This window comes from Sturnira hondurensis, unplaced genomic scaffold (genome assembly GCF_014824575.4).
Source record: "Sturnira hondurensis isolate 20B ecotype Veracruz unplaced genomic scaffold, ASM1482457v3 Scaffold0022910, whole genome shotgun sequence".
NCBI lineage: Eukaryota > Metazoa > Chordata > Mammalia > Chiroptera > Phyllostomidae > Sturnira > Sturnira hondurensis.
The window spans coordinates 13,996,506-14,016,657 of NW_028095541.1; the positions used below are offsets into that span (position 1 = coordinate 13,996,506).

General features: G+C 40.3%; 1 protein-coding gene across 2 annotated transcripts in view; it reads right to left on the reverse strand.

Annotated features, from left to right (window-relative positions):
* Window positions 1-237: 237 nt before the first annotated feature.
* The window catches only part of PDSS1 (decaprenyl diphosphate synthase subunit 1), a 40,707-nt gene continuing 20,792 nt past the window's right edge, over window positions 238-20,152 (reverse strand). The window contains exons 8-11 of one of the 2 annotated variants that reach the window (XM_037037233.1): window positions 11,757-11,837; window positions 11,549-11,662; window positions 6,037-6,117; window positions 238-472 (exon numbers count right to left, since the gene is read on the reverse strand). In XM_037037233.1, coding sequence (XP_036893128.1) covers window positions 332-472; window positions 6,037-6,117; window positions 11,549-11,662; window positions 11,757-11,837 — 417 coding nt within the window. In that variant the 3' untranslated portion in view covers window positions 238-331. The remainder of the gene's footprint in view (window positions 473-6,036; window positions 6,118-11,548; window positions 11,663-11,756; window positions 11,838-20,152) is intronic. The other variant, XM_037037234.1, reaches the window with a different exon arrangement.

A 20,152-nucleotide genomic window follows, 5' to 3' on the forward strand; every position in this document is an offset into this window, starting at 1 on the left:
TGGTGAAACAAGATAAACAGTTTGAATTTTAACATTGATTATTTATTTGTGTAATGGTTTTACATGTGAGTATTAACAGTGTAAACAATACCACATATGACCATCAAGATACTTCAATTAGAATTCACAGGACTAGAATGACAGTTTGAAATGATTTAATTATTTTAAAACTTTTCTGAAAAACTAACAATAAAAAGAAATGCCCTTCATTAAGGTTGAAATGATTTTCAAAAATGGTTTTTGGTTATTTGCACACGAAGCAAAGTATATTCCACAAAATTCTTTAGGCACAGTCTGGTAAAGTAGCTGCCAGAAAGAACAGAAAGCCTTGTCATTTATCTCTTGTGAGCACAGTTTCTGAGAGTTGTATGAGGGCATCTCTTTCTGGGGATGGTCGAAGTTTACTGATCTCTCTTATTGCTTCGTGGCAGTACCGCTGGGCGAGGTAGGTTGTCTGTTGCACACCATCACTCTATGAGACACAGAAAAAACAGGACAGATGCATTTTACCTACTGGATCAACCCTTAAATTCATTACAATGAATTAAAACGTATTTTTGAGGTTAGATGAGTTAATAGCCAAACTCTTTCTAAAGTTTTCTCTTCAACTCATAGTTCTGGCTTTCTCTGCCTACTTCTTTTAGGCTCTTTTTTCAAAGTAAAGCAAATTTTTACTCTATTAGCATGGAAAGCAACTAACTTACTAATAGAGTATACATCTATTTTTTATTGTTGTTCAAGTACTTTTCTGTCTTTCCCCCCCACTCCTCCCTACCACCCCAGCGATCCCCATCTCCCTTCCATTTCCACCCCCTCTCATTATTGTCCATGTGTCTGTCCTTTATAATTGTCCCTGTAAGTAGCAATGTATTTTTTTAACTAGGAAATTTAAGGTTCTATGCATATAAAATATCTACATAATTTTCCCCCTTTAATTCAATTTATTGGTGTGACACCTGTCTACAAAATTATATGGGTTTTAGGTGCACAATTTCACAACACATCATCTGTATACTGTATTGTGTGTTCACCACCCCAAGTCAGATCGCCTTCCATATACAATAAATTTTTAAATGAGAAATATCTAAAGAGAAAGTTTTTTAAAAAAGAACATATACATATTAAAAATGTACAGAAGAGCTGATGATGAAAATCAACAGTTCTTTTTCCAAAGGCACCAGGTTTTAAAAATTTTTTTTTAAATTTATCTTTAGAGCGGAAAGGAAGGAGAGAGGGAGAGAAGTATCAATGTATGGTTGCCTCTCGTGCATCCCCTGCTGGGAACTGGCCTGCAACCCAGGCATGTGCCCTGACTGGGAATCGAACCTCAATCCTCTGGTTCGCAGGCCCGTGTTCAATCCACTGAGCTATACCAGCCAGGGTGGCACCAGCTTTTTTACACATTGGTATTTTATTTCTTAATTACCAATTTTAGTTACTATCTATTGCGTTTCTCCTATGATCCAAATTTGATTATACAGGGTGGGGCAAAAGTAGGTTTATAGTTGTGAGTATGCCAGTTTATTCTTCTATTTAGTAATTATTGTATTATTCCCGTATGAACAACTGTAAACCTTCTTTTGCACTGCCCTCTATTACTGCCTTTAGGTCTTCTGTTGACTACCTTTCCCATCATGTAGCATCACCTTCTGACCTTGAGTAGAGGAGGAAACCAGTGCTTCTGTTTTAAATATATATATTGTATTGATTATGCTTTTATAGTTGTCCCATTTTTACTCTCCTTTATTCCTCTCCACCCTGTACCCCACTCCCACTAGCATTCCCCCACCTTAGTTCATGTCTCTGGGTCATACATTTAAGTTCTTTGGCTTATCCATTTCTTATACGATTCCTTACCTTCCCTGGTCTGTTTTGTACCTACCATTTATGCTGCTTATTCCCTGTACCTTTTTCTACTCTCTCCCACTTCCCTCTCCTCGCTGATAACCTTCCATGTGATATCTCTTCCAGTTGTTTGCTTAGTTCATTTTTAAGTTCAGTGCTTGATAGTTGTGAGTTTGTTATCATTTTACTATACATATTTTAATCTTTTTCTTGGATAAATACCTTTGCTATTTCATATAATGAAATAGGGCTTGGTGATGATGAATTCTTTTAAATTGACCTTATCTGGGAAGCACTTTATTTGCCCTTCTAAAGGACAGCTTTGCTGGATAGAGTAATCTTGGATGTAGGTCCCTGCCTTTCATGACTTGGAATACTTCTTTCTAGCCCCTTCTTGCCTGCAATTTTTCTTTTGAGAAATCAGTTGATAGTCTTATGGGAACTCATTTGTAGGTAACTGTCTCCTTTTCTCTTGCTGCTTTTAAGATTCTCTCCTTATTTTTCACCTTGGCTAATGTAATTATGATGTGCCTTGGTGTCTGCTTCCTTGGGTCCAACTTCTTTGGGACTCTTGAGATTCCTGGAAGTCTATTTCCTTTGCTAGATTAGGGAAGTTCTGAATTTTTTCAGGTAAGTTTTCCATTTCTTGCTCTCGTTCTCCTTCTGGTACCCACTATGATTTGGATGTTGGAATGTTTCAAGTTGTCCTGGAGGTTCCTAAACCTCTCTTTGTTTTTTGAATTCTTGTTTCTTCATTCTGTTCCAGCTTAATGTTTATTTCTTCCTTCTGCTCCAAACCATTGATTTGAGTCTGTTTCCTTTCCTTCACTATTGGTTCCCTATATATTTTCCTTTATTTCACTGTTCATAGCCTTCACTTCTTCCTTTATTTTGCAACCATACTCAACCATTTCTATAGCATCCTGATTACCAGTGTTTTGAACTGTGCATCTGATAGGTTGGTTGTTTCTTCATCCCTTAGCTATATTTTTTCTGGAGCTTTGATCTGGTCTTTCATTTGGGACATATTTTTTTGTTTCAGTGTGTCTGTTACCTAGTGAGGGGCAGAGCCTTAGGTATTTCCCAAGGTGAGACAACCCACATGCTGTGTTGAGGCACTGTATGATGGGGGTTTCTGGGAAGGAACAGCGCCACTTGCTCAGCTCTTGGTCGGCTTTCAGTCACTTCCTCTGCTACTCAAAAGCAAATTGGGCCCTTCTCGTGCTGATTCCCAGGTGGGTGGGTTTGTGTACATTCTAGGACCCTGTGGCCTTCTCCAATAGACTCTCTTGCCTCTTCAACCCCCACAGATCTTTTCAGTCAGAGGTTTTGAGGCTTTATTTCCCTACACTGGAACCCTGGGTTGCACAGTCTGTATCGCTTCCCAGTTGTTCCTCCCAGTTTATCTGCAGGCAAATGTGGAACTGCCCAGTCTGCCAGCTACCACCTAGCCAAGATTGCTCTCCAGCCCAGCTGCCCATCTCTGGCCCTCCTACCAGTCTGGACGAATGTTTCTTTTCTAACTCCTTGGTTGTTGGAGTTCTGTACAGTTGGAGTTCCTGGCCGTTCTGCTTTTTTTTAAAAAATTTATTGTTGTCCTTCACTTGTTTGTGTGAGGAGGCAAAGTGTATCTACCTACATACATGTCCATCTTCACTGGAAGTCTCTCTCTCTCTTTGCTTTGAAAGGTACCATAACACTGTAGTCAGGTTTGCATTTGAGCCTGTAACCATGTTTTTATGTTGGTTCTTTCTCAAAGCTGAACACTAATAAAGTATCATTTCACATAATGTAAAAATGTTTACTATATGATCAAGTCAACAACTTTATTTCCTCCTCAATTCCAAGTTCACGATGCTTCTGTCATTGTTCCATGTTAGGCGTAGAGTATTCCTAACATTATGAAAGGCCTCTGATTTTCTATATTCTACCAACTGAGATAAAATATGACGTTTTAGTTTGCTGTCCCTTACTGTTCTACATTCTATTTCTGAATGTAAATGCCTCCTTTTCTTCCTCTTTGGAAAAGGTGCTCCTGATTCCTAACATTTCTAATGCCTTAAGCATTCCATTTGTTACTTGTTTTTAGCTCTTTTACAACTGCCATTCCAGGATGAGTTTTCTATTGAATTTTTGGTTTCAGTACCTACGTCTTCCTCTTTCTTGGTGTTTACTACATTCTTTTGCTGAAATCCGCAAATGATTTATCCAGAAAATGTGTATTGGAAGCCAACATTTTAGTCCTTAAGTGTGATAGTGACTTTTGCTTTCAGAGTTATTGGACTGGATATAGAAATATAGGTTTAAAATGTTTCCTTATCACTTGGAAGCCCTTGCTTGCTGCCTTTTGGTTTTGTTACCTAATTTTACTAATGGTCTTAGGAGCTTTTTCTCATTATCTTCCCTTGCTGTTTACATTTTGGAAGATTTTCTCAATTCCATGTTCCAACTCTTAGGAGTTAGTTTTCCAGTCATTTGAAATTTGAGTTTGTTCCTTTTCATTGTTTAAGGGTAATATACTGTTCTTGTTTTATGGGTACAGTTATTTTTGAATCCCCCTAATTATAGTTTCTCTTTATTTGTTCATCTTTTTCTCTTTTTATTCAGCAAACTTTAATCAACTATTTAGTAATCCTACTAAATAACTCCTACTTGTCCATTCATATTTAATGAGGAAATAGAGATTAGGAGGCTGTGTGGGTGGAAAGGGAGCTAGAACTGAGGTCTTTGGAGAATTTGTTTAGTGCTGTTCTTTGGGTTTTATTTCCGTAAGTGCATTTATGTCTAGGCTTGCTGGACTTTAGTGTTTTGCGTAAGAGCTACAATTAACTTCTCCCTTCAGTCCCACTTTTCTCTTTAGCCTTCAGTGTGTACTATTAATTCTGAAGCCAAAACCTCTCCCGGGCATAGCAACTTATCAGCTACGGACCCCTCTCATACTGAGTTTTTTTCTTTTTTTAACTTTTACCTAAGGACATGCTTTACTGATCGTAGAGGAAGGGGCAGTGGGGCAGGGTGGGGAGAGAAACATTAACCGGCTGCCTCCTGTGCATGCCCTGACTAGGAATAGAACCCACAGTGTTTCGGCACACAGGGTGAAGCTCCAACCATCTGAGCCACCCAGCCAGCCAGGGCTTATGTTAAGGTTTTTACCAGTACTCCCAAACTGCCTTCCAAAAAGGTGGTGACCCATAGCAAGTTATGATGCTCAACAGTATAAAGAGTTAAAAGAGAACTATATCCTTGGAGGGCTTTTGCTTTTTAGAAATTTTAAAAAATCTGAAAAGTATTTGGAATTCTCTCAAGCAGTGGACTAACTATAAGTCTCAGACCATATTTACTTATAAAAATTGTTTGCTCCATCTCATTAATTATATCGATTGGTTTCAAGTGACTTTAGACTGGGATATTCTTAAAGCTCTGAGGATACATGGCAATATATTTGAAATAAGCTTATAGCTCCGAAGGTATGAGACATATGACAAGGTAGTTTGCCTACATTGGCTTAATTTTTAAAGTTGTTTTTACTCCTCACCCAAAAATATGTTTACTGATTTTAGAAGGAGAAACATCTGTGTGCGAGAGAAGCATCGATAAGTTGCCTCCCGTACATGCTCCAGGTGGGGACTGCACGTGCAATCCAGGCACACGCCCTGACTGGAAATGGAACCTGTGACCTTTCTGGTGTATGGGACAACACTCCAACCAACTCAGCTGCCTGGCCAGGGCTTAACACTTCTGTAGTTAGACCTTTATGGCACTTAGATAGGGTGGACTAGGAAAAGACCAATTTTGAGTAGCCTGGTGTTCTAGTCTATCCATGCAGCAAGGGTGAGGGCTTGGACCAGGGCGGAGGCAAGTCTGTGTGACTGGGAGCATTGTCGTGTGGGAAGACTGGTTCCAAACCAGTGAGGCTCAACCCTGACTGCATGTTAGAATCACTTGGGTAGCTTTCAAAATATGTTAATGTCTAATTCCTACCCAAGGCCAATGAAACTAGAATTACTAGAAAAAATTCTAGAAGAAAAATGAATTACACAAGTTTTTCCTTCTTAGTTTTTGTCAAATCAAGAAGTTACTAAACTTGGTCTTGTATCTAGAATTTAATGCTATTGTTATTTGGGTAAAAAAAGAAACAACTTTTCCACATTGTACCTGCTGTTGCCTTTTTTCTTTTTAAAATGATCTTACCTGTAGTACGTACTGTCGAGCTCTGTCCACATCTCCTGGCAAACTGAACCGTCTCATTATCATAGCATTCATTTCTGGGAACTAACCACAAAGAAGGAAGATCTGTTTATTGCTCCCAGCAGAGTCAACTGGTCTAGTATTAGTTTGTAACAGCAGGGGGAAAAGGTGATCCTGTGATGCAGGGGAGCAGTAAATGATGGCAATTAACAGGAACAGAACTAAGAAAGACATCCATTCTCCCTGCCCAGGGACTGACTGGGCTGGTGCAGTGTTCGTAATGATGTTCTGTTCTATTGTTGGTCCAATACTGAGTAGGAAAGAGAAGGAATAAAGTACATCTGTACAGTCTCCTCACTTTTCTTATGGTTTGTGACGTTTGAATTGCACCAGTCACTACAGACTTGCTGGGCCTCTCCCCCAAGTCTGTAATTCAGTGGGGGTGGGTCTGAGGTTACATTTCTAACAAGTTTCCAGATGATGCCGATTCTGATAGTGTCTGCTGTCATTTTGAGGACCACTGGCTGAGGATGAGGGTGGCAATCAGGCATTCTACTTTTGGTACTAAACTGAGTGACTTAAAAGCTATTGAGGTTTCTGAGCAGCAGGCACCATGAGCAGAGCTCTCCCTTAGCAGCTCCTGGAGTGGACTGGATTAAAGCAGTGGCATTCAACACAGTGTACACTGGAATCCCTCATTCGGGGGTTATCATAGAGTTGTTTGGATCTGCTCCCAAAGACTCTGATTATGTTGGCTTGGGGCTTGGCACCAACATCAGGATTTAAAAACTTCCTACATGTTTTATTGTGCAGCCAAGGTCGAAAACCATTGAATTAGAGGAGAGAGAGGTAGAAACACTAGTTAGGTTACTGCAGTAAATTACAAAGAAGAACACAGTTAAACTGATGGTAATAAGAGGAAAAACAGAACAGGCACAAAAGGCATCGACGGGACAAATCTGTTCTATGATACTTAGCAACAGTGCAGGGGAACTGTTGCAACTGCCAGAATCAGGAAACCAGGACACCAAGTCACTTCGTTTTCTAGACATGAGCTCCAGTGACGGTGCTGCCACAGCTAAGTGAGATCCTTGATCTCTTGGCTCCTAGCTGCCTCGTCTGTCATGGAGGAGCTGAACGACAGGACTTCAAATCCAGTAGCTCCCCCAGCACAAGGTAAAGATGACGTGTTTGCGTTTGGACACGTCAGTGCTTACAGCAGTTGCCAGCTTTTCCCCGGCGGTGAGCCTGATGGGTGCAGTGAGTCGTTACCCTGCCACCAGCACCGTGGCATTAGTAATCCCAGAACTGAAAATAGGACACAGACAGACCTCAACCAGATGATGGCAGATGAAGAATTAAGAATGTTCCTTTCAGAGCAAAGTATGTGTCAGAACACGCTCATAATATTTAAAGAGCCAGCAACTGGTTAGTTCTTAATGAAAACCAGTAATTTGCTTTAGTTACTGGTGTTTTAAGAATCAAATGATTTAAGGTTTATAGGAAACAAATCAGGGAAGCTCAAATCAGTCAATGTTAGTGGTAAAAAAAATTAACTACAAAAATTAAAATTAACTGGTTAAAAGGCATTGGTCTTAGTTTATTAATACCACATTCTAAGATTGGATTTCTAAAAGGTTGTATCCTCAAATCTGATGTGACAATGTCCTGGGCATCTGGTGCCATCATCTTGTTTGTAGATATGAGCTTTTTCTGCAGTACCAAGTGTGGTAAAATGTGCAGATTGGATGTTTTTTTTTATTCCTTCTACTATAAAAAGCATTGTGAAAGCAGAATTTGAAAAAAATTTGCATTGAGTGTGAATATCTCTATCCTTTGAAACATGTACAGTGTTCAGCTTTCCTATGCAAATAGCAAACTCTTCCCGTTGACACTCCTCTGTCCCTTCATGTGTATGTAGAGAAGAAATAAGAAACATAACAGGAAGAACAGTCGCCTTCCTGCAGATTTTGTAAGAACTGGCTTTCTCCGTCTCTATTTTTAAGAGCGGGAAAACCAGCTATGGATGAATCAGATTCTGCCTCTGTGAAACCTAATCTATATGATAAACTGAACTCTAAGGTGATCAGTACATTGGAGTGAGGTTAAACAAAACTTGAGTAACTCCTAAGTCACAACAGCAGAAGCCTGTGCAGCTGGTGCAGGGGCTGGTGATATTGATGGCATTTGGAAGTACAGCTACAGGCTGGCATTTAGCTCTGGTGACTTAGGAAATAAGGATGAGAACCAGAAGTAAGGAAGAGATCTCAAAGGATATTTGAGAACGCACTAATGTAGTTTCTCTCTCTCTCTCTCTCTCTCTCTCTCTCTCACACACACACACACACACACACACACACACAATACTTCCATTCTGTTTCTGAAGATTTCAAAATCTGAGATCTATATTCTTGTTAAAGTTTAACATGAGGTTTTTGTTCTTGTACAAGAAAACATACACACGTATATGGAAGGACGCTGTCATCACTGGGATCTCTCTAAAAATGTCACAACTTTTCGTAAATACTCTGTACCAGTTGTTGTCAAGAAACCCCTTCAGAGATGTCAAAAATAGTGAATTCCAGAGAGGAAGTTTCTATCAAGTTGCTAGGTCCAGCAAATGCCAAGTTCCTAATGCTATGTCAACAAGGAAAAGCTGTTTCCCAAGGCTGATTTTCTTGGTCCAGTGAGACTTGGTGTTCATAAATGGAAAAGTTCAAGACATGGATTTTTCTAATCTGCAAACAAAGCCCACCTGCCTATGGAAAAAGAGTACAGATGTCTTACAACTAAGCCCTCCACTAAATGGGCAGATTAATCACAAATAACGAAAGCTGACATGGAGACACTTGGTGAGTATCATCCGTGCTTTTTCAGTGCCAGCAGACCGGTTCCTCCTCTGGGAAGACCTACCGGGGACCAGACAAGCTCCTCAGGTACTATAGGTTTTCTAGCAGTGGTAGCAATACCACATTGCGTACTAAAATGAGTACTGGTCTTAGAAGACTTGGAGTGTGTCATTGCTTGCTGTGCCATTTACCATGTTAAATTTTGGCCAACTTTGAGAATTGGTTTCTTATTTGTAGAATGGACATTACACCTTCAATGAAAGAGGACTTGTGAGACTAGAGATAATGTATAAAAGAATCCTTTGCAAACTGTTAAAACAATGCATTTTCATTACATGGAGATACTGTACATTCTATGTTATTTTTGGAACTTGTTTTACCCTAAACAAATTTCTGGCCTTTTTTTTGACAGTGTAATCCTCAGAGCCTACATTTGATGTTTGGTTTGAGAACAAGTTATAAATACATATTTGACTAACTTTTGGCCCATGGGTCACGAGAAAGAATAATCAGTCTACTTAGCAAACAGGTCCTGTCCAGAGTCACTTCCTGCTCTGCCTCATTCCGTGTTCCCTTTTCTAAGGCTTCAGTGTCTTTCAGCTCCTTCTCCCATTGCCTAACGGGCAGATGGGAAAAGTGCTGTCTGGTGAGGGTGAGTGTGTGCCTCGTGATGCTGGGTTTCCCCAGAAAAACACACAGAAGACTGTGGGTTGGGGCACTGTAAGTTTTGTTCCTTCTCCTTGTTCTCTTTTAAAATAGTATTTTCCAATCTCTTGCAGATTACTGACAAATTGATATGTAGGAATGGTCCATTTGCCTCCTGACTTTGTCCTACTATATCTGAAGGCACAATTAGCCATTACTCCTCTCTGCAGGAGAAAGCCAATTTGTTCCTTTTGAAATATGTTCACAGTGAAACAATTAGAAGGGGCATCCGTTCTCAATTACCTTAAAGTTTAAGTAGGACTCGGCTGTTAACTTAGTACTATGGAGCTCATGACGATTACTTATTATAATTGAGATTGCTTTTCAGTAGACTGTAGGCTGCTTTAGGAAAGGCCTGTTCCTTAGTCCTCTTGGTAACCTCAGAGCCTCATCTTTAGTGAGCTGGCAGAATCTCAGGGCTCTCAGTCCATCTTTTGTTCTTTACAGACATCTACTAACCAGGGACTGAGCAGCAGATGAGTTTTTTCTTGTTGTATAGATGGGAGCTGATGACTGATCTTTCTAATCTTGGGCATGCTTTTACATGGCTCACGAATCCTCTGCTTTTTTGGTGGGTCAAATGGGAAATAAAATGTTCCTCACTCGTGCTTTAATGTACACAAGGGAATTTTATAAATTTTTGTCAGAACTTGGCATGTGTGTTAACATTCTTGAATTCGGGGCTGGCGAGTGACTCAACAGGAGAAAAGACCTATTTATAGCACCTTCACTTCTCACCTAGGCCTCAAAATGCTGAGGGGATGGAGCCTGGTAATGAGGTCATACGTCTCCACAAAACGCTCCCGCATCTCACAGCCCTCACTCCTTAGCTGACTGCTGTCCACTAGTGTGTTGCCCTGGGTAACCTGGCCCAGCCCCGCAAGCCATCTTCCTCCTCTGAGAAGAGCTGACCTGGTTATGGCTCTATGAGATAGTGCAAAACCGATGATCTCTCCTTTTTCGCTTAGAAACTGATCAAAAGCAAGGTCACTGGTTTCTAAAATAGCCAAATGGAAACAGAGTTCTATGAAAGACATGATTTATCTTGGTAAATTTTGAGGAATAGAGGCAAAATCTCTGAAAGACTAAAAGTTACTAAAATTTTAGACTGAAGAGCTAGTTTTTAATTTCACGGCATGATGATGAACATCTTACTGCTTTGCTAAATAATGAATTAAACAGTACTAATATGGAATCTATTAAAAAGATGTCCAAATACCAGCCAATGTCCCACCTACTCCAAATGACATTTGGCACAGCCAAAGCAACGTGGCCAGGTTCCAGAGCAGCTCTGAAATTGTCTGCCATGAACCAGCGTCTTTGAGGTTTCCTGAGCTTTGCACACATATGGAGAACACGAAGGCAGTTTTACTTACTTCCTTAATTTGACAGCCCCTCAATCTGGAGAAAGAAGGAACTATGTGCTTCTAGCAGTGCATTCCACTGATTTCTTGACATTTTGAGGCAGTGGCTGAGGCTCTCTGAGAGCAGCAAACAATTCCATTAAACTTCTAGAACTGGAGAATTTCTCAGAATTTCTTAGCTTGGAGGCCCTTCCTGTGCCTTTTTAAGGGGTTCTGAGGCACACCCAAAGTCCAGTCCTATAATCAAGATGTGGAAACCACCTTGTCAGTGTGCCAAATACATGGAAATAATCATACTACCTTAAATGCAGGCAGCATTTAATTTTCAATGTACCTCAATGAATATTATCTCAGTTAACTTCACAACAATCCTAGAAGGAAGGTTGTAATCTCAGTATTACAAATAAGAAAACAGATAAAATTTAGAGGTTGAGACGACTGGCCCCAAAATCTCGGTCACAGAGTCAGGATCAAATCTAGATCTGAGGTCTCTAACCTGACTGCTCCTTATCTACACCTTCCCATCAGCTGTGCCTGGAAGATAAGGTTCTGCAGGGCTACACAGCAGTGTGTCAGAGGGACTTCTGTAAAACCTACCTGCTGACAAGCAAATAAGACAGGGCCAGTGGCTAATCCGAGCTTCAGATCAGCTGATGTTGGTTTGCCCATCTGGTCAGAACTGGAGGTGAAGTCCAATACATCATCTATGAGCTAATGAAAGGACAAAAGGCATGTTGTAAGCACCACCATCCCAACATCACGGGCACCCTTCCCACTGTACCAAGAGGCCATAAAGCAGACCGACCTGAAAAGCTATTCCCACATTTTTTCCATATTGATAGGCAATCTCATGTACCATGGGGTCGGGGCATCCTAGGACAGAGACCTGAAACAGAAAGAGGATTCTCAGATAAGCAGCTAGCACTGTGTGGATGGAATCACATCTGTTCCCTTCCTTAAGAGGCAATGAGGCTAGATTACAACCAGGAAATACTGCTGTCGGGAAGCCAAACTTGTACAAGTACAGGTGGGATTTGAACAATGTGGGATTATGGGTGCTGACCCCCAGGCAGTCCAACACACACACACAACTTTAACTCTCCTAAAACTTGACTAATAGTCTACTATTGACCAAAGCCTTACCAATAATGTAAACAGTCAATTGACACATATTTTACATGTTACATGTATTATATACTGTATTCTTACAATAAAGCTAGAGAAAAGTGGTAAGAAAATCATAAGGGAAATACATTTTCAGTATTTACTGAAAAAATCTGTAAGTTTTTAGTGATTACACTTATTTTTGAAATGCAGTTATTTCTTGATATGTCTGTAATAGTCTCAAGCCTCATGCTTAAGACATACAGTTTTTTCATTATCAAAGGATCTTCACTTGTCTTACAGTTTCCTCTTTATTTCTTTTTTTCCTTTCCAGTGGGGGAGATACAAGACTTTTAACTAAGTCGTTCTTAAAACTCAAAAAAGTTTAAAAAATAAAAATAAAATAAAGCCAAAAACTAGGTGGCACTGGCCACGTGAGTGCAGTTCCTGCTGCTCTGCTAAGGAGGCCCAGGCACGTTTTTTAGGAAACAAAAGACAGTAACAACCAAAACGGGGGAGGGAGAGACATCTGCCCCAGTGGAGAGGAGGCATCTGTATGGATCCTCCGTGAGAAAGCCAGATGGGGCTCTTCAGTCTTCTTTATGCAACGGGTCACTGATGACAACCCTGTCCCCTGACTTCGGTCCCTCCCTCTGTGGTCCTGTTAGAATCAGAATTTGGACCCAAACTGTCCGGCTCCAGAGACTGTTCTCTTCCTTTGTTATGCTGCTTCTCATGGGCAACAAAATGGAAGCTTCATTTTGGAAGGGTTCAAGTAATGTGTCCATGTAAGGGTAGAGCTCTTGAGGTCTGCATTGCCTGCTTGCAGCTCACATATGGTGGCTGACCCACAACCAAGCTACTTCTCAGTGGGCAGCTTCTGCCTTACAGGCTGTGAAGGGACATTTCTGCTCAGATTTCGACTACTGCAGTGTAAAGATCACTCCTCATTCCCACTCCCCAACCCAAGTAAGGACTGTCTGGATCTGTTCTATCCAACTACCAGATAAGAAGTGTGCCGATGTGAAAGGAACGTGGCTTGTTCTTGGCACCAGAGGAGAGATGCTGCATGTCTTTCTGGAAGTGGGTGGAATGATCAAGTAAAAAAGTGGAGCTTGGCAAGCTGTGCTGTCGGGGGCAGGCCCACAACCAGGCCACGGTGTGCACATGGGCGCCTTTCTGGGGAGGGCCATACCTCTCGTAAGATTCTCACGAGCCTTGTCTCAAAAAGATTAGGAGGGCCACAGCAATTGATATTAAGCATCTCTGTCTCTGATGTGTGTGTTTGTACCATTGTAAGTTAGGATATATATTCTGATAGATACATATGCATATTGTAGTCTTAATTATTAAGAAACTGTGGAGATTACCGGAGCTCCACCATTACATAAAAATATCAAAACAGGTTGTCAAAAATCAACTGGAAATATTGGGAGAAAACATATGCAACATAATATCATAGATAAAAAGCTAATATTAATATATGAAGATATATATCTGAGGTGGGGGAAGGACCAAACACCCATCAGAAAATGTGCAAAAGACATCGACTGACAATTCACAAAAATTAAAGATATAAAAATGGTTCTTAAGCATCTGAAAAGATGTTCAACTTCCCCCAGAAAGGAGAGATGCAAATTAACACTCCACTGCAATACCACTTCTCATCTGTTATCAGACTGGCAAAAACTAACATCTTACGACACATTCACTGGGGCTGACGGGAAGCAGGCAAGAGATTCTCACCAACTGCTGGTAGGAAGGCACAATGGTGCAACCTCTGTGGAGGGAACTTTTCTCAAAACAACATCTATAAATACCTTGAAATATACCCTGAAGGTACACCTCTAGCAATACAAAAACACATTTACAGAGGTCAGTCATTGTAGTAGTAGTAGTTGTAATTGTGAACTACTGGAAACCTTAATGCCTGAGTGGCTGAGTAAATCATGGTAAGTCCACACAATGGGATACAATGTAGCTTTTTTAAAAATGAGGAAGATTCTACAAATCAGCATGGAATCATTTCCACAATATATTGTTAACTGAAGAAAGCAAGGTGAAAAAGCAAAACAACAAAAAAGTGGTATAACATACTAGTTTTTGTTGCAAGAAAGAAGGGGAAATAACATACATGCATCTGCTCATTTGTGTAAAAAGAACCATAACTAATGAGACTGGTTTCTTATGGGGGGGTGGAAACAATGGGGCGTGGGAACGGGTAAAGGAGAGGGGAGGCAGTTCACTTCCAGAGACGTCTGGAGCTATGTTAATGGTTCACACTCAAAACAGTGATAACCTCAAAACCAAAAAACAAAATGGAAAGAATGGGAGGGAACCCTTAACATAGAATAATAAAAGCACTTAACTAAATTTCAAATAATAACATAACCATACTGAAACAGGGGAGAAAGATAACACTGAACCCAGAATTTTGATTATATTACCACCAGGATAAAGAAACTAAACAAACACTGAACTTTGGCTACTCAGTTGGTTTTTCGAAGAAATACGAGTTTTAATTTTTAAGCTCCTGTGGTATATACTAGGGTTGAGTGAAATAACTGTATTGTGGAGAATGGGAACCAGTTTTCTTAATGTTGGGGAAGGGAGCTGCAGTCTGGAAAGACAGAACGCTGGAATAAGTCATGAATTCTGAGGCGCCTAAAGGCTCTGGAGCAATCATTATGCTACCTTCATGGTTTTGAATAAATTTAGGTGAATGTGGAAAAAGGTATACACATATCCACATACATGTGTTATACAGACATGTATTTTCTGCTTTGTCCATTGGGAGTGCTTAGCACCAGATCTTAGTTTCTAAGTACAATTTTCCACCCAAAGGCACCAGGGCTTGGAGAAATGATGGGTCTCAGTGCTGGGAAGGACAAGATGGAGGAAGTGCTGAAAGAAGGATAGAGAGATGTTAGCTGGACCCTGGAGCCAGCTCAAAGGACCTTCCCTGCTAGCTGAACATGGGACACTTGAGCACTAAAACATACACATAACAAAGTATTATAATCCAAAGAATAAAATAACAATCCAAGAGTCCATATAGGCAAAATCTTCTTCAAAATAAAATACCAACTCAACTAGAGGAACGTGATGTGGAGGAATAATGGAATTATTCCATTAGAATGGGAGGGAACCCACTCATTCCACTCATGGGAGGAAAACACTCATTTGACAGCTAGCCTAATAGTAACTGCCTCAAGGAAGAATTATAAATAGATGCTACAACCAGAGACTGGGATTTTGCACTTGAAAGTGAAGAAATATGGCAGGTATCACCCTACTCAAGAGACCAAAGTAGGACAAGTGTTCCAGAATAAAAGAGACTAAAGATTTATGACAAACAAATGCATCACTAGAATGTGTATTAGATCTTGGACCTGAAAAAAATTGTTTCCATGTGTTATGACAGTATTAGGACAACTGGCAAATCTGAATCAGGTGTATCTGTACATTAGATAACAGTATCATAGCCAAAAAGTAGAGCGTTCTACAGATACGACCACCTAAATATCTGTAGTGGGAGACTGTATCTTTGAACACAAAGCAATAGGAAGACAGCTCACTAACTCCAGGCCACATGCACCCACATACATTCAGGAAGAAAAGGGGGAAAACAAATGCAGGATTACTATGTACAGTTCTTGGTTCAAATCCTATCTCAGCCACTGTGGGACAGAATAACACTGGATGGGCAACCAGACCTCTCAGGTCTTCTTCCCATTAGATTTTCTGGAGAACAAGCCATATACTTCATTGGTAAGCTACAGAATGTACTTGGATCACTATGTATATAAATAAATAGCCAATCATCTAAGATTGCTTCTATTTTAATAGTAATCAGTGTCACAAAACAATCCTAGAGAGCCCTCTCTTAGATTTTAATACTATTTCTAACTCCAGCCCAAGATGAAGGTGTATGTAGGTAGATAAACTTTGCCTCCTAGCGCAACCAAAAGGACAACAAATGTAGAAACAAAAAATAACCAGAACTGCCAGAAAATTGAACTGTATGGAAGTCCGACAACCAAGGAGTTACAAAGAGACATCCAGACTAGGAGGGGCAGAGACAGGCAGCCAGGAAACCGGCTCTTCTCAAAGAGAAGACGCTCATCAAGGCAGCGGCTGGCAAACTGGGTGGTCCCACATCTGCATATGGATAAACTGGGAGTAACAACCAGGGAGCAAAACAGACCACTCAACCCAGGGAAACAGCCTCAAAACCTCTGACTGTAAAACCTGTGGGGGTTGAGACAGTGGGAGAAACTCCCAGCCTCATAGGGGACTGTCATGGAGAGACCCACAGGGTCCTAGAATATACACAAAACCACCCACCTGGGAATCAGCACCAGAAGGGCCCAATTTGCTTGCGAGTAGCGAGGGAAGTGGCTGAAAGCCAGCTGAGAGCCAAGCAAGTGGCACTGTTCCCTCTCGGACCCCTTGCCCACACACAGCACCACAACGCAGCAATGTGGGTTGCCCCACCCTGGAGAATATCTAAAGCTCTACCCCTCACTATGTATCAGGCATGCCAAAACAACAACAAAAAATGGCCCAAATGAAAGAACAGATCAAAGCTCCAGAAAGAAATATAACTAAAGTAGTGAGGGGATAGGCAACCTATCAGATGCACAGTTTAAAACACTAGTAATCAGGATGCTCACAGAAATAGTTGAGTATGGTCGAAAAATAGAAGACAAAGTAAAGGCTATGCAAAGTGAAATAAAGGAAAATGTACAGGGAACCAACAGTGAAGGGAAGTAAACTGGGACTCAAATCAATGGTTTGAAATGGAAGAAAGAAACATTCAACCAGAACAGAATGAAGAAACAAGAATTCAAAAAAATGAGAGTCTTAGGAACCTCTAGGACAACTTTAAATGTCACAACATCTGAATCATAGGGGTGCTAGAAGAAGAGAAAGAGCAAGAAGTTGAAAACTTACTTGAAAAAAATAATGGAGAACTTCCCCAATTTGGCAAAGGAAATAGGCTTCCAGGAAGTCCCAGAAGCTCAGAGAGTCCCAAAGAAGTTGGACCCAAGGAAGCAGACACCAAGGCACATCATAATTACATTACCCAAGATTAAAGATAAGGAGAGAATCTTAAAAGCAGCAAGAGAAAAGGAGACAGTTACCTACAACGACTTCCCATTAGACTATCAGCTGATTTCTCAAAAGAAGCCTTGCAGGCAAGGGGCTGGAAAGAAGTATTTGAAGTCATGAAAGGCAAGGACCTACATCCAAGATTACTCTATCCGGCAAAGCTTTCATTTAGAATGGAAGGGCAGATGAAGTGCTTCCCTTATAAGGCCAAGTTAAAGTAGTTCATCATCACCAAGCACTTATTATATGAAATGTTAATGAGACTTGTCTAAGAAAAAAGATGATCAAAACTATGAACAGTAAAATGACAAGAAACTCACAACTATCAACAACAGACCCCAAAACAACACAAACTAAGCAAACAACTAGAACAGAAAGAGAATCACAGAAATGGAGATCACAGGGTGGGTTATCAGTAGGGAGGGGGTGGGGGGAGAATGGAGAAATGGTACAGGGAATAAGAGCCATGAATAGACAGGTTCAAAACAGAGGTACAAAACAGAGGTACAAAATAGCGGGAGGTTAAGAATACATGTAAATGGATAAGCCAAAGAATCTATATGTACGATATGAACTAAGGTTGGGGGAATGCTGGTGGGAGGGAGGGTGTAGGGTGGAGGGGAATAAAGGGGAGAAAAATAATGGGACAACTGAATAGCATAATCAATAAAATATTATTTAAAAAAGATATGAATACTACTTCTAATAAAATACAATGAGTGGTTAAAAACAGGATGGCAGAAGAAATGGTGTCTTTAGTAGAATGAACTATAAGCTGCTAAATTTCTAATTTCATAACACCATGGAATTTCATTAGATCTGTAATAATCTGATGTTTAAATTCTCTATCCCCTCCTTTTGGCATCTCTGATTTGTCTTGCATGTATTCTTTGGGAGCCCATGTATATTTGCATTTTAAATACCTGCCTACATAAAAATAGCAATTTTGAAAACATAACACCTCTAGAATACTCCCCATAGGCACTTAAATACAGAAACCTTTACTCAGAATTCAGGAGTAAATCCCAGGTCAATGGGCAGATCTGGGATGATGCCAGCATGCCTCCTAGTGGACAGCATAAGACATTTCATTTTTAATTCGGCCAAGCCATGTTTTAACATCCACATCCACTGTCTACTTGCTAATCAGCGAAAAACAAGGTGCTTTTTATAAACCAATACATGTGCTATAGTCTTTGACTTCCTAAGCAAAAGACGCTGACCACAATTAAGCCTTTCTTTGATGACTTGGGCTCATCTCCTTGATCCCTTCAAAGGATTCGATCACAGAATGCATTACTTCCTGTCCTGGCCCCAAGTGGTGCCGCTGATACGTGCCTTTGGGATGTGTGCTGTGTGTGGACAATGACTCTTTGTGTTTCTAGTTCCAACAGCCTCTCTACCTGGTAGTGCTTCTAACTGTTGCTGCAATCCAGGAGTTTCACTGAACACACTACGATGCCTTATGAGGATGGACCTTGATCCTCACAGAAGTTTTGGTCACCAAACAATGGAACACCTTTATGATGCCCATTTTACTATATTTATGTTTAATCCTCACCCAAGGATACACTTACTGGTTTTAAAGAGAGAGGAAGGGACAGAGAGAGAAAGAGAAAGACACATCGAACCCACATCCTTTTGGTGTATGAGATGACGCTCCACCCAACAAGGGCACGGTACCCATTTTACATTTTTTAAATTGTATTTTGTTTATGCTATTACAGTTGTCCCAGTTTTCCCCCTGTGGCCCCTCCCCACTTTCTCAGGCAATCCCCAGTTGTCCATGTCCATGGACCATGTGCATATATACACATACATGTACACACTCTATTCCCTATGCTGTACTTTACATCCCCATGATTATTCTGTAACTTAAAATCTGTACTTCTTAATCCCTTCACTTCTTTTTGCCCAACCTCTGACCCCCTCCCATTGGGCAACCATCAAATCATTCTTCGTATCTATGATTCTCTTTCTGTTCTGCTTGTTTTTTTTAGATTGAATTTTTTATGGATATGCATTTATTGCCATTTTATGATTCATAATTTCGATCTTCTTTTAAAGAAGACCCTTTAACACTTCATATAATACTGGTTTGGTGGTGATGAACTCTAGCTTGACCTTGTCTGGGAAGCTCTTCATTTATCCTTAGATTCTAAATAATAGCTTTGCTGGGTAGAGTATTTTGGGTTGTAGGTCCTTGCTTCTTATCACTTTGAATATTTCTTCACACTCCCTTCTAGCCTGCAAAATTTTTGACAAATCAGCTGAGTCTTATCGGAGTGTTCTGGTAGGTAACTGATTTTTCTCTTGCTGCTTTTAAGATTCTATTTGTATCTAATGTTTGGCATTTTAATTATGATGATGTGTCTTAGTGTGGGCCTCTTTGGATTCATCTTGTTTGAAGCTCTGTGGTTCCTGGACTTGTTTGTCCATTTCCTTCACCAAGCTAGGGAAGTTTTCTGTCATTATTTTTTCAAGTAGGTTTGCAATTTTTTGCTGTCTCTTTCCTTATTCCTGCACCCCCATGACGCAAAGGTTGGTACTGTTAAAGTTGTCCCCAGAGTCTCCTTACACTATCCTCATTTTTTTTTTTTGGATTCTTTTTTTCTTTCTGCTGTTGATTGGTTGTTTTGCCTTACTTATATTCCAAATTCTGACTTGATTCATCCATTGTGCTGTTGATTCCCTGTCAATTGTTCTTTATTTCAATTAGTGTCTTTACTTTCTGAATTGTCCTTTTTTATCCTGTTGAGGTCTTCACTGTTTACTCAGTGTCCTTATAACCAATGTTTTGAACTCTGCATCTAGTAGATTGCTTATCTCCATTTTGTTTATTTTTCTAGAATTCCGTTTTCTTTTTTCATTTGGGCCATGTTTGTTTGTCTCTCCCATTTTGGCAGCCTTCCTGTGTTTCGCTTCTGTGTCAGATAGAGCTGCTCCATCTCCCAGGCTTGGTAGAGTGGCCAATGTCGTAGA